At 32.9% G+C, this 15,106-nt stretch overlaps 1 protein-coding gene and 1 long non-coding RNA gene across 2 annotated transcripts; one reads left to right on the top strand and one right to left on the bottom strand.

The window, feature by feature from the left end:
* Window positions 1-1,172: 1,172 nt before the first annotated feature.
* On the bottom strand, window positions 1,173-7,649 carry LOC134705228 (uncharacterized). The gene is made up of 3 exons (XR_010105502.1): window positions 7,417-7,649; window positions 4,634-4,715; window positions 1,173-1,309 (listed from the first exon to the last, which is right to left on the bottom strand). It is a non-coding gene; the product is annotated as an uncharacterized LOC134705228 (long non-coding RNA).
* A 3,305-nt stretch (window positions 7,650-10,954) lies between these two features.
* Window positions 10,955-14,666, top strand: LOC134705229 (perlucin-like). Its single transcript, XM_063563989.1, has 5 exons — window positions 10,955-11,081; window positions 11,624-11,718; window positions 12,697-12,790; window positions 13,876-14,089; window positions 14,595-14,666. Exons 1-5 carry the CDS (start codon window positions 11,009-11,011, stop codon window positions 14,635-14,637), a joined length of 519 nt encoding a protein of 172 aa, XP_063420059.1. The 5' UTR covers window positions 10,955-11,008; the 3' UTR covers window positions 14,638-14,666.
* Window positions 14,667-15,106: the final 440 nt, after the last annotated feature.

Below are 15,106 nucleotides of genomic sequence, written 5' to 3' on the forward strand. Positions count from 1 at the left end.
ATAGATACAACAAATCATCAAAATAACAATAAGCAAATTAAGTAATAGACAAAAATCATAAAATAGAAAACATTGGCCCCGAGGTCTTACATTATAGGACTTAGTCTAGTGTTCAGGAAATTATGGAATTGTGATACGAGAAAGTTTATCAGATGATGTTCGTGCTCATTTTTTGATAAGGTAAACAAATCTTTAAATGAAAATGTTCAAATTTGTTTTGGGGAAAATAAAAAATATAAAACTACAATTAACAAAATTTTGCAGTGTAAAAAATATATCGCATAATGGGGAATAATTAAACCCATAAAAATAACTGGAAATAAAGATATTAAAGAGATTTATAACAGAAACAAACTGTTATAAAACGCCCAACGGATAGCTTGATAAGTACCCGCCCCGATGCCTTTAAAGCATACTATACGGGTTTTACCTGTTTTTGAAAGCTGTACGATGACATGCAATTGTTTACATCGCTATTATTTGTTCAAAGTTAATCATTGCGTCATGGGCAAAACATTTTCAAAAATAAATCTCCAAGACATCATTTAATATTCAACCGAAATTTAATTCAAAATATGGTACGAAATGGACCGTGTAAGGTGAGAATGCGTTTTTGGAGCGAAGCGGCACCGTCGACGCAGTCATACATTTGACTTTGTCAGTATTTATATATATTTTTTTTTAATGTTAATATGCTTAAATCACGTATATTTCTCTCCTTTTAGTCTTTAATGCGAAAAATGAAGAAAGCACTCTGAATGTCTGACCGTTCGTATTTCCTGTTTTGAAGAACGTTTTGCATCACTTGTTTACAATTGTCAAGGGTGCTTTCATACACGCCCGCGTTCCAAGGTCGTCAACGCTATTTTTGAGAAGACCCCCGAAAGCGACCGTTTCCAAGGCACTCGTCGTAAGAAACATGCGTTAAAATATGCGCATTGTTAAAGGGCCGAGCCACCTTAACGTCGATTCTCTGTATGTCTGCAGTGACTGAAGGATGAATGCAATTGAACGGGAACATATGGTTGGGACCCCTCCCCTTTTATACTGATTTGGGAACTCCCTTTTAAAACTGCTGGATCCACCACTCCTTGTCTGTATGTCAAATAACTTGACATTGTTTAAGCCGGACACCGAGTGGCAAAAGTTAACAGTGTTTTCTGCTTTTTGTTTTGATAAACAACAATATTATTAAGAACGCATTATGTTTATTTAAAATTCCTATAACAGTGAAAAACATAGATTTATATATAAGTTAACTATATCTTGCTTTCAGTTCTCTAACAGTCAACCTTATTCCGCCAGAAACCTGAAATTATAAGAAAAATACGGTCGACTGATATTTTTTTCTACTGAAAATATACAGTCCGCCAAAAGTTAAGCACCACCTATTTTTATAGTATAGATTTTTTTCAAATTTAAAAAATCAATTATTCGGCCACGAAAAAAACAAAACAATCATATATTTATTTTGTTAATGTATACCATAGACAAGCCAGAAATGGAATTTTAGTCACTTATGAAGGTTCTATGCATGTAGGTTTTCCGTTCATAGAAAAAGTGTAAATTACTCAATTCAGAAACAGAATTTAAGTTTCACTGTGATTTTATTTTTAAACTAACAATTGATCACCCAATATTATTAAAATTTTCTACACATAAGCTTTGGTACGTTCGGCAATTTTAATGTCAATATTTGAGTCAATAGCATGTGACAGTGAACCTCATTTCCGATACAATTTCATAACACGACGTATCATTCGAGCTCATCATTCTCGGTGTAAGCCTTCAAGCTTTAGTTTAAGAAAATCTGTTGCATTAAACAACAAATACCACTGTTAAATCGACAAAATATTGTGAAGGTGGATCTCTGTTATTGAGATTTCCGCCAATGGCATCTCAGACATGTTTGATAGGGTTTATGTATGGGGACATGGAAGGCTACAACATAGTGTAAATGGCGTGTTGCTCTTTGGACTCGGTTAAAATCCTTGCCCTATGTGTTCTAGCATTGTCGTCCATGTACAAGGGTCTTGACAATGTAGAAGCAAGTGGGGGATTATTAAAATGAGGAACTACAATGATTTAAAGCACCAAATCTCTGTATGTCTGTCCGTTTAAGTTACCCTGCAAAATATGCGTACCCAGCATATAAGGGTATAAGAAGCAACCCCGTACTGGAACACCACCAGCACTGAATGCAGTCCTTGTGCAAACATTGTTTTTGGTCATAGGCCGTTTTGTTACCCCGCGAATTTCGTATTATGGCGTCTACTGGCAGGAAAAGAAACTGACTACCATCTGAACAATGAGTGTTTTCTCAGCTTCTTGTGTTCAATCATAGATAGTAATTATCCCATTAAAACCTGACGGTAGAGTGCCTTCCTGTAAGTACAGGTCTCTATACACTAAGACTTGCTCTTCGGTTGCCTCTGAGAAGTCGACTGACCAATATACGAACACTAACACGACCACCTGGAGAAACAGTGTATTTGTAAACGCGCAGATGACCTTTGATAAGAGGTTGCTTGACTGCTTTATCGGAGTTCAATCTTTTTGGTCGTAATGGATTTTCTTAGGGTATGTTGAAGGTAATTCATAACACCAAACATTAATATTTTTTTTCGCAATAGTTATAAAAATATTGCCAGTTATATTTCGGTGGTGCTTAACTTTTGGCGGACTGTATATAAATGTAGGCATCATTTGAGTTCTTAATTATAACAGTATTGTTTTAGTAATGTAGATGAGTATTTGTATACGTATGAGTGTTAGATATAAGTTGAATGATGTCTGCCATGCGTTTATTTCCTTGCACCATTCGATTCGTAATATCAACAAGAGTGCACACGCTGAAATGTCACGCCTTCTTTTCAAATCATTGATATTATGTTGATAGTCCTAAATATAAAGCTTTATTACAACTGTCACACAAACTTAACATAGACCAATGAACCATGTAAATGAGGTCAAGGTCAGATGAACTATGCCAGGCAGGTATATACAGCTAACAATTCTTCCATACAACAAATATAGTTGATCTATTGCTTATAGTTTAAGAAAAACAGACAAAAGCACAAAAACTTCACGGAGCAATGAACCGTGAAAATGAGATCAAGGTCAAATAAAATCTTTGCGACTGATATATAGATCATTAATCATTTATATACACCAAATATAAGTCACCTATTGCATATAGTATTAGAAAAAAAGACCAAAACTCAAAAACTTAACTTTGACCACTGAACCATGAAAATGAGGTCAAGGTCAGATGACACCTGCCAGGTTGACATGTACACCTTGCAATCCTTCCATACACCGAATATAGTAGACATATTGCTTATATTATCTGAGATATGGACTTGAACACCAAAACTTAACCTTGTTGACTAATCCATGAAATGAGGTCGACGTCAGTGAAAACAGTCGAACGGGCATGCAAGTTACGAACATATCAAATATAGTTATCCTATATAAGAGAGAATTTAACATTACAAAAAATCTGATTTTTTTTTTTTTTTTTAAGTAATCACTGAACCATAAAAATGAGGTCAAGGACATTGGACATGTGACTGACGGAAAATTCGTAACATGAAGCATCTATATACAAAGTATGAAGCATCCAGGTTTTCTAAAATATAAAGTTTTAAAGAAATTAGTTAACGCCGCCGTCGCCGACGGATCACTATTCCTTTGTCGAGCTTTCTGCGACTGACAAAAATCTTAATTCATAAAAAGTTCATTAGTCTATTGAATTTAACTTTCAGTTGGACATCGAGATTGCATATAGCGGTCGAAGTTTGGATTAATTTTTGTTTTGAATAGTAATGTATGGGCAATGAATTATACATATATAAATATTTTTGTTTTTGTAATGTTAGTTTGCCTGATTTTTGTTTTGGTATGCTCTTTAACAAAAATATTTAAATCTTTGATCGAGATAAATATAAAATTAAAAACAGGAGACTTTATTTGTACATGTACAATTAAAGCAAAAAATGATTTGTACAATATAAAATGTATTACAAATAATTCGGCATATTTTTTACATATGTTGCCAAATTAGTTTCGGGAATATGATCAAACGAAGAGTAAACCAAGAAAACCAATTATAATGAATCAATCACATTTAATTATTTATTTACATGCAAATTGTTTAAGAATTACAAAGATGGGATGGATAACATCTAGTAAATAAAATCACTCAAATATACTAATTTATTCATCATAAGTTACGAACCTCATCAGTTCTTATTTTTTGTCGTTTGATATCTGTCAAAGAGACGTTTACAATAAATTGCGTTTTTATCGATTATAAACTTATCTTTAATTATAATAATCTGAATCTTTTCCTTGATTATTGACTCTAAATTCGAATTTGAAATTCAACTATACTCTTGATCCGTAAGCGCGTATTTTCGCAGTACTCGATAGCTGGACATCAAGCACAAGTTTACTCAGACATAGCTATCTTATAACGAGTTCATTTTTTTCATAAAAGATTTTTATACAAAACAATTACATTTTCTTTCTTCCATGCAACATTAGCATGGCACTTTTTCAATAAAATAAATAACATTGAAATATTCCGAAATAGGACGAGTGGTTGTTGAAAATAAAACCCAACCCTTACCATTATTTTGACTCTCTTGGGCATTTACATCTTTCTTCTGGTGGAACATCCTTCAAAGCCTGTTCAATATGTTTTCCACAACCTGAAAAAAAATCTCGTTTGATAAAAACCAAATTAAAAAAATTGGAGGAAATTCCATCAAACATGGGAAGCACATGCAGTCATGCGCGTTGAAGTAGGTGTATTATCAGAAGAAAAAAAAATGAATTTGCAAATACCTATCAATTATTGCCAGCTAACCATAAGACTAGTACAGTTTATAATGCAAAATACATCTTATTTAATGAGCTGCGCATTTCAACTGATTTTTACAGTTTTTTCTTATGTTGTGTCATTGTTACACCACTATCCCAGGTTATACTTAGTTTTCGCGTACCCGTATCCGTGACCCCTATCTGGTCTAGTGTAATAAGTGGTCGTTTAACCCTGTACCTACCCAAAATCAGGAGCCTGCAATTCAGTGATTATCGTTTGCTGTTGTCAGTAATAATTCGTTTTCTCGTTTATTGATTTGTACATATATCAGGCCGTTACTTTTCTCGTTTGAATTGTCTTACATTTAACACTCGGGACCTCTTGAAGCTGGCTATGGAATATGGGTTTTGATCATCATTGAAGGCCGAACAGTGACCTATACCAGTAGTTGTAAACTTCTATGTCATTTGGTCTCTGGTGGATAGTTGTCTCGTCGGCAATCATGCCACATATTCTTATTTTTACATCAACAACTGAATCTCCTATTCTTGCAATAATATACTGCATATATATGAAGAATTATCTTCGTCGTTGAGAACTTGACTGTCTAATGAACATGTATTTGGTAAAACTTTGTAAAACCTCAAACTTAAAAAAAAAGGGCTCGTTCGGGTTACTTTTACTATATAATAGATACAATATTATGTTGCCTTCTTTGTTGACAAACAGCACTGTGGCTGTCATACGATTTGAGATCTGATTACAATCATCATAATTTAGAAAGACATTAAAAAAGATAAAAGGAATATAAAATTAAAAGACCTTAGTGAGCACGCTCACATACCCCACGTCCCCAGATTGTCATTGGAGAAATTAAATAAGTGTAAGAAAAAAAAATTGTATAAGAAAAATTAATTTCCTGCCAATATGCACATCTAAATAGTATGTCCTTATTATCTACAAAATTTCATGAAATTCTGTTGTGTGGTTTCAGAGGAGTTGAGATGACACTGTTGCAGAAGTACATTGAAGCAAAAGAGTTCAAAGGGGCGTAACTCCTAGAAAAAAATTGAATCGCAATTTCCCGTCGATATGCACAACTATATAGTATGTCCTTATTATCTGAAAAGGTTTCGTGAAATTCTGTTGTGTGGTTTGAGAGGAGTTGCGATGACAAACTGTTGCAGTAGTATATTAAAGTAAATAAGTTCAAAGGGGCATAACTCCTAGAAAAAAAATTGAATCGCAATTTCCCATCGATATGCACAACTACATAGTATGTCCTTATTATCTGAAAAGGTTTCGTGAAATTCTGTTGTGTGGTTTGAGAGGAGTTGCGATGACAAACTGTTGCAGTAGTTCATTGAAGCAAATAAGTTCAAAGGGGCGTAACTCCTAGAAAAAAATTGAATCGCAATTTCCCCTCGATATGCACAACTACATAGTATGTCCTTATTATCTGAAAAGGTTTTGGAAATTCTGTTGTATGGTTTGAGAGGAGTTGCGATGACAAACTGTTGCAGAAGTACATTGAAGCAAATAAGTTCAAAGGGGCGTAACTCCTAGAAAAAAATTGAATCGTAATTTCCCCTCGATATGCACAATTACATAGTATGTCCTTATTATCTGAAAAGGTTTCGTGAAATTCTATTGTGTGGTTTGAAAGGAGTTGCGATGACAAACTGTTGCAGTAGTACATTAAAGAAAAATAAGTTCAAAGGGGCATAACTCCTAGAAAACAAATTGAATCGCAATTTCCCGTTGATATGCACAACTACATAGTATGTCCTTAATATCTGAAAAGGTTTCGTGAAATTCTGTTGTGTGGTTTGAGAGGAGTTGCGATGACAAGAAACAGGACTGACTGACGGACGGACGGACGGGTCAAAAACATTATACCCTCCGCAACTCGTTGCGTGGGGTATAAAAAATGGATATATAGCAGACCTCGTGAAGCAGCAACACTTCTTGTTTTGACGTTATCTGATCTGTTCTGTGTTGATAAAACAATAAGAAGATGTGGTATGATTGCCAAAAAGACAATTCTTCACAGACACAGAAATTTTAACAACTATAGGCCACTGTATGACCTTCAACAATGAGTACAACGTATACCTCAAAGTCGGCTATAAAAAGCACCGACATAGAAAAAAAAAACAATTAAGAAAACTAATCGCCTAAATATGTTTAAAATTATAAAAAAAAAAAAAAATATGATATACAGCAATAAAATACAAGCACTTCATTTCATGGTCTTTACTTGGGACAGGCACATAGATAATGCGGCCGGTTTAAAAAGTTAGCGGGCGACCAGCCCTCCCTCTTACATGGGACGGTCGTGTTACAGTTCAAAATATTATATGCACAATCTTTGAAATATGTTTATTTTTTAAAACATGGAATTTTGCCAATGTAGAAAATCGGAATAAAATGCATACTCACTATAGGCCAATCTATTATTTGAAAATAAGAGTTGTATTTGACAAAAATTAACGAAGATTGTATACGGCATTGTTTCAAAAATTGTTTAAAACAGAACCATAATGTTAAGTCTTCACTCAGTATTTGTAGTTTATGACATTACTTACCAGACCATGTTGGCTTGTTGCATTTTTCACAGGTTATTTTGGAACACATTTTTTCCCCTTTACGATCAGCAATAACTATTGACGTTGTCAATGGTTTCAATTGTTGGTCGCTTGTTGATAACGTCCGATTGTCAAAGATGCGATGCACTGCTTCTATAAATATATAAAATTCTCTGTATAAATATTTGATTTCAGACCATTCCAAATTAAATGCTCACTTTTTATTGATAAATTTAAATGTATTGTGTTTCTCCTTTAATCAGTAGGCTGTTTTCCAAGGAAAATGCCTTAGGGGATTGTACACTTCATTTGTGCAGCTATTAAGAGTTCACTTTCATAATTAACTGACAATGAAAAGTCATTCATGTATAGCATTATATAGTGCATCGAAAACCATGTACTATGAAAATTAGAGGGCAAAAAACTGACTTTTCATTGGACGAGAAGGGGTGAGTATGACTGTTCTAATTTCTGAATTTAGCACATACTTACAACTTCTCGTCCAATCAAATTGCTTGAATTTGCCTTCTAATTTTCATAGTACATACTTTTTCCGTCTACTGAGTAACTACGCATGAATGACCACAAGGGTAAGATATTAGACAAAAAAATTGATACTGGCTATTTTGAAATAAATTCTGTGTTCCAAGTATATCTAAATAGTTTGTAATTAGTTTTCAAACAGATTTTTATTAACATCCTACTAATCAATCTTTTGATCTTAAAAACATTTTGGACAATTAAAAGTTTCTTTCATTAAAATAAAGAGTAGCAATTATGGTTCTGTATACCTTGATTTAAAGTACAATTCCATCTAAAATGTGTAATCCTTTATCTTCCATGCAATTACTTTGTACACATAAAGAGTCAACCATGAATCTTTTGAAGGGAAATTATTTATAAAGCTATTTGATATACTTCGTCATAAATTGGTCGATTATTGGTTGCCTAATGTCCAGTGACAAATATGTCATGCATGTAAACTATCCACTAGATTACATGTACCTATGGGTACATACCAAGGGCAGATGCAGGCATTTTTAAAAGGTGTTTCAACCAAAGATATGGCTATTTTGAAATAAATTCTGTGTTCCAAGTATATCTAAATAGTTTGTAATTAGTTTTCAAACAGATTTTTATTAACATCCTACTAATCAATCTTTTGATCTTAAAAACATTTTGGACAATTAAAAGTTTCTTTCATTAAAATAAAGAGTAGCAATTATGGTTCTGTATACCTTGATTTAAAGTAGAGGGGGTCCAACTGTTTGTACTCATTCAAAAGCTTTTTTAATATACATGTGTAGTTTTAAATTTTATGTGAAATTAAAAAATGTTTTCAAGAGTGTAAAGCTTTCACTGCAATTTAAGAACTGTCTGCTTTTGGTCAATTTATTAAGTCATCTTACCATGAAAATAATTACATGTATAGTAACACACCGCTTTATATCAATAAACATACTTACACCAGCAGATACCTTCTTTTCATTCTAAAGTCAAGGGCCTTTTGAAATCTTATTTTTACAATGATATTATAGCGAGTAGATTTACAAAACTATGTAAATGAGCTACATCTAGTCAGCTAAAACATGTCAATAGACTAATTACAGGAATACTCAAGTTGTAAATATGTGCTAAATTGGATAATGTATAGAAAGGTATATAATATGAAACTAAGAGCTCGGAGGCAAGCCCCTCGCTCTAAGTTTCATATTATATACCTTTCTATACATTAACCGAGACATAGGTTAGACTATACTTTGTCATGTTTAATGGAGATTTAATCCCTCGGCTTCGCTTTGGGCTTACATTTTGCGCAGGCATTTTTTAAACCGATATAAAATTCCGTACACCCCTGATCGTACCACAACTACGAATTTATTTTGTATGAAACTTTACTCTGTTGTTTTAACATACGGGAATACAATTAAAAAATAATTATAAAGAACTTCCACTATAAAATTTTCAACGATGTTAATGTTCAAATGCTGCTTTTTAAGTTAGTTTTTTTTTCTTTGGAAAAGGGGATTGGGGGATGCGAAAATTAAATATATTGTAATTTTGCGTTTTTTCTCACGATTTTTACAAGACGCAACATTAAAATGTTGTTGGTTTGGTTTTTTTTTTTTTTTTTTTTGTTTTGGGGGGGGGGGGGGGGTATTTTGATCATGTTTTATCCCAGGGTGAAATATGAAGGATTTTATCTACTCGAGGAAATTAATCAATCAGATTGCAAGATTCTTGATCATAGCCTATAACTGCTTACATCCAATTCTTTTGAACTCAATATCTGCAATATCCAGACAGGATAGCCAAATGGTAAAACAAACATACCATTATCATCATCATCATCATTTGAACTCAAGTGGAAATTTATCTCATTGGCAATCATACCACATAAAATATTTAAAAAGCCGTAAATTGTGTTATATATCAGATATGTATTATTCAGGTACTTTACTTTAATGTATTTGTTTAACCCCCCCTCCAAAAAAAATAAAATAAATAAAATTAAAATAAAACATAGAGAAAAAAAAACCAACAGCTAACTAAATACTTTGATTGTTAACTATATTTCATTTTGAATGAATACACCTTATACAATATAAATTAAAATAGTAGCAAATAAGATTCAGAAACAAGCAACGAGTGCATGCTTATTGACTTAAGAGCATACGATACAGGTATGATCACAAGATGATTTTTTACGAAAATTTGCAGAAAAGCTATGTTTATCCTAGTCAATACAAATATGTAATAAAATACCTTCATGTGCTCTTTTAAAAGATAAATGAGGTCTAAATTAAGGACATTTACTCAAAATTTTGATGTTGGGGACATATCCTTGGGATAGACATCCCTAACTTTATATGTTTCCATCTATAGCGAGAGTCAGTGGAGCTAATTTATGTAAAAAATGAATCTGACGTGTCCTTATGACATTATATTTTTTTTATAAAAAAAACTTTTAATGAAAAAGATATTCAAAGCATGAAAAAAGAAATAATGTTTATTCCAAGCTTTATGCAAAATGTGATGGTCACTTGTTTTTTGTACGTAGCATAAAGTCTTTATAGAGTTTCGAGAAAAACAAAAACATATTTGTTGTTTTCATTTTGATGTAAAACTTTCAAACTAAAACGTCTGCATATTATTAAATATATGAGTGTGTCTTTAAAGTTTTTGTAACATTATTGAAGTGTACAAGTGTTGACAAAAGCACATTTTGTATAAAGCGCAGAGGCGCTGAAGCGGTTCACTCTAAAAAAAAATGTGTGCAAGATAAATTTAAAGTTAATTCTTGGAGATTTTTCACTAAGTTAATAAATTACAAAATTAGATTTTCCTTTTGTCCAATATTTCATCTCATAGTTACAAGAAATCGTCTTTTAAGATAAGATGAATTAACCTTCTAATCGATAGAAACCTTAAAATAGAAATCGTACTTGTTGACCAATGTTTAAGATTACAAAAATATAGTGCCGAACAAAAATAAAGTGCCGAACAATAATAAAGTGCCGAACAAAAATAAAGTGCCGAACAATAATATAATGCCGAACAATAATATAATCATAATAGATAAGAGGAATAAATGGTGATTATGTCTGCGATGTCTGCATATTTATTAACAGCTTTTTATTTATACACAGCAATTATCTTATTGGGTAAGATTTTAGATTTACATGTTTACTGTACATAAAAACATTATTGATAGATAATTAGAACAGTAAAGAGGGGGAAACATAGAGTTAAAATACATATAGCATGCTTATTTGGCAATAGTAGTTTAACTTTTAAGAATTGTAAATTCATTTGGATGTAAAAGTGTAAACGAAGTACATTTTGTATGAAGCGCGGGGGAAAATGTTGCGTCATGAGCAACACGACGGGTGCCACATGTGGAGCAGGATCTGCCCACCCCTCATGGAGCACCTGAGATCACCCCCAGTTTTTGGTGAGGTTTTTGGTTCTTATTCTTTAGTTTGATATGTTGTGGCATGTGTACTATTGTTTGTCTGTTTGTCTTTTTTTTTCATTTTTAGCCATGGCGTTATCAGTTTATTTTCGATTTATGAGTTTGACTGTCCCTCTGGTATCTTTCGTCCCTCTGGTATCTTTCGTCCCTCTTTTGCAACTGTACATTATGTCGAAATATTTATTTGACTGAGTTGATTCGCATTTGTTTAATTAAGAGATATTATTTTAGGAAATGTAAATGCTGAATGTCCGTATGGATGGCACCATTATGAACTATCCTGTTATTTCTTTAGCACTGACAATTATAGTTGGCTAAACGCGCAAGTAAGTATTCCTATTCTATTTTCAGTCATTTACTCTAAACTTCTATTCATTATCAGTCTATAGCAATTATATTTTTTATATTCAGTCAATACTTTGATTTACAACACTTTTTTTAAAATGTCCGTATATTAAATTATAAATGGGTAAAACATTTAAACGTTTTGTACTCCCTGAGGCAAAGTTGAACTTAGTTGGACATAGCTTTCATTTTTAACCTTTTCTAGGTTATATACAGTACATATAGCTCTTCAAATGTTTCGGTTCTTACACATCTTTGTCTTTTAAAATTCGAATTTGAGCTTTTCTGATGAAGTTAATAGAAAATTGCCTTGGAAGCATGAAACTGTTAATTGTTGTGATTTTTTTTAACATGGAAGTAAATAACGACACGTTCATAGATTGGAAACCGAGTGATGTCAAGTGTGCTCGCAACCACATGAATCCAGCTCCTTTTTAGCAACAACACATTACTGCTGGTTTTAATACGACATCTTAAAAAATACACACGTAACGAATTTCCTGGAGTCTCCTAATTAATTAAATCGATCTTTATAGAGAGACAAGCAAACACGATTCCTTTTATGAGCTAAATTGTACACATGGATAGTAGAAAAACAAAGGATGGAGGATATCCATCCAGCAGTACATACACAGCAAAAAACACACACACAAAAAGCAAAGGAACGACAATTTTATTGCTATATTTTTTTTTAAACTCACAGTGAGGCCATCATCACGGAGCAAAGACAAAAGTGCATTCTACTACGAGTTAAATGCAATCCCTAGCATCGGCTTCAGTAGAATACGTTTACAAATATTTCGAACACGCTTTATAAGATGTAACTCAATAAATTGTTTTTCCGAAGAGTAAGCGGCATGTATGGTTTTATTTTATGTACTGAAAGCAGATTCTGAATCATTAATGATCGTTATATTAATTTGCGATATCCATTTTTATAAGAAATGTTTTGTTCACAGAACAGCTGTCGTGGGCATGATGCGAGACTTGCTGAAGTTGATAATAAAGCACAGTCGGACTATCTAATGCTGATGGCCAGAACATTAGGGAAAGGTAGATATTCCCAATTGAGTATTGACCCTTATTGGTTAATTTGTAAAATAATAAGATTTGTATTACAAGAAAAAAGTCATACTTCTCATTAAAGGTCGTATTTATTTGAAAGTTATCAAATCAAATTTACTGTGACGAGGTATACACTGAAAGATTGGTTGTTCTAGCGTGCTTAACGTTCAGTAGCAAATAGTTCATGTATAATCGAGAAAGAAAGAGAATAAATGCAAGTTAACAAAAATAACAAACAAAAAAATAAAGGAAGATTGTTTGTTCGTCAAGGATAAAGAGCAGGAGTCGGTTTCGCAAAATAACTTACGACTAAGATTGATCGTAAGTACACTGAATTGTTCGTGACTTACGACCAATCTTAGTCGTAAGTTTCTTTTGTGGAATTACTTTATTCTCGTTGGATAGCGACACTTTTTCCTTGCAACAGGATAACTGCGAACCAATTCAAAAGTTGTTGCAAGGAGTCACTTGCAGAAGGTCGTGGCATTGAATTAAAAGTTTCCCTTCTGATCGGATGTATTGTGTAATCATACACCGTACAAAGCTAAACTGGGGAGGTTTATTGGCAGAATGGAGATGTCCTGTGATGAATCAAGAAATCATTGGTGTTGAGGTATAATTGTGATATAGAGAAAGAAAAAAGTAAGAAAGAATACCCTAGCCACTGTCACATTAACAGTTTTGTTGAGAATTTATAACGGTACAATCCTTTGGTTTTGAGGTATCATTAATTTTACCAAAAAGTACAAATGTAATAACAAGAAACCATTTTTGTTTGCCATCCCCAACAGCAACAACGACAACCTCCACGTGAATTTATTTATTTATGTTTTATTTTTATTTTTCAAACAAACATGTCGACAATTCATTAAACATTAATCAAAAACTGCTCAAAAAGTAGAAAAAAATGTTGTTTGTCTTATTGGCAATAATGCCACATTTTCCTTATCACCTGCTGGCCCTCTTCAGAATTCATTCCTGAATAACTTAAGTCATTATAACAATTCTCTCATTAGACAACACAACTCTGTGTCCACACTTTTATTCCATTAAAACATATGTGGTTATTGCAGATCATAACTATTGGTTAGGTGGAAGAGACGATGTGGTTGAAGGAACATGGATGTGGTCATCCACAGATGAGTTTTTCACATATACAGACTGGTACCCAGAACAACCGAATAACTACTTAGGTAACCAGGATTGTTTGCACATGCACGCTGCTTTTAACATGAAATGGCAGGATGAATCATGTACCACTCTAGGCAGATACATATGTGAAAAAATGTAAGCCAAATCGCAGGTTGTCTTGGGGTTCAGAATACCACAAAGGAGAAACTATGACGCAATGTTAGCTACATTTTGTCGATTTCTATAAATAATCATTTCCTAGTAATCTATATCAAAGAATTACATCTTTGTTCATCATAAGTTGTTTGCACGACACAAATCCTGTATGTTGCCCTCTATATGTCTTTTGTTAGAAATGTCGTCGCTAGGCTGCTATCTCATTTACTGATACCCTATGTCTCTTTTGTTCATTCTTTTTATACTACTTATTTAAGAAGAAAGAATTCGCGTGCGTGGATTATTATACACATTTTTAAAAAATAAAGGAAAAAAGACAGTATTGCTATAATAAATATTTGCATAACTCTGGGGGTCAATATTTAAAAAAAACAGCGGTCTGGATATCTTCATAAAGTGCGAAATTTCCAATTAACCAATACAGATTTCCATAATATAATTCGCATATTTTATGATAACTCTTTCTTTTGTTTTATATTTTTAGATATCCTGAAAATACAGCTAGTTCGCCTCCAATAATAGGATAATGACATCTAATAACAATGCAAATGAGTTATGTCTGTTGATATTTTTCTTTTTAAGCCATGTCATTTGCATGTCCTTTTTGTATATATCACCTTTCCTTTGCACACTACGCACTGTACAGGTTCAGTTTCTTGAAGGTTTTATCGACGAATTTAATGCTTCTTTCTATAATTTTATTGGGTAGTCGAAGCGATGACCGAAGCATGTATTGTAGTTATAACTGTTGTGTTTAGACGGAGATACGCATTGTATTTGTGTGCAAAGAGTTATATCGCCATGAATGGGAGTAGTCCTCAGTCGGTCACATCACGTGTAGTTCGAAGAACTTGAAGTTATGTGTATATTCTTATACATTGTATGCACAATGAATAAGTCGCGATCTACAAGGTGAACATATTTTCGTACATGAAGCGCGTTTTTAAGTTAATTTATCAGAATACACAAACGTTTTAATCTAAAGCTTAGGGTTGA

This window comes from Mytilus trossulus, chromosome 2, assembly GCF_036588685.1.
Source record: "Mytilus trossulus isolate FHL-02 chromosome 2, PNRI_Mtr1.1.1.hap1, whole genome shotgun sequence".
Lineage (NCBI taxonomy): Eukaryota > Metazoa > Mollusca > Bivalvia > Mytilida > Mytilidae > Mytilus > Mytilus trossulus.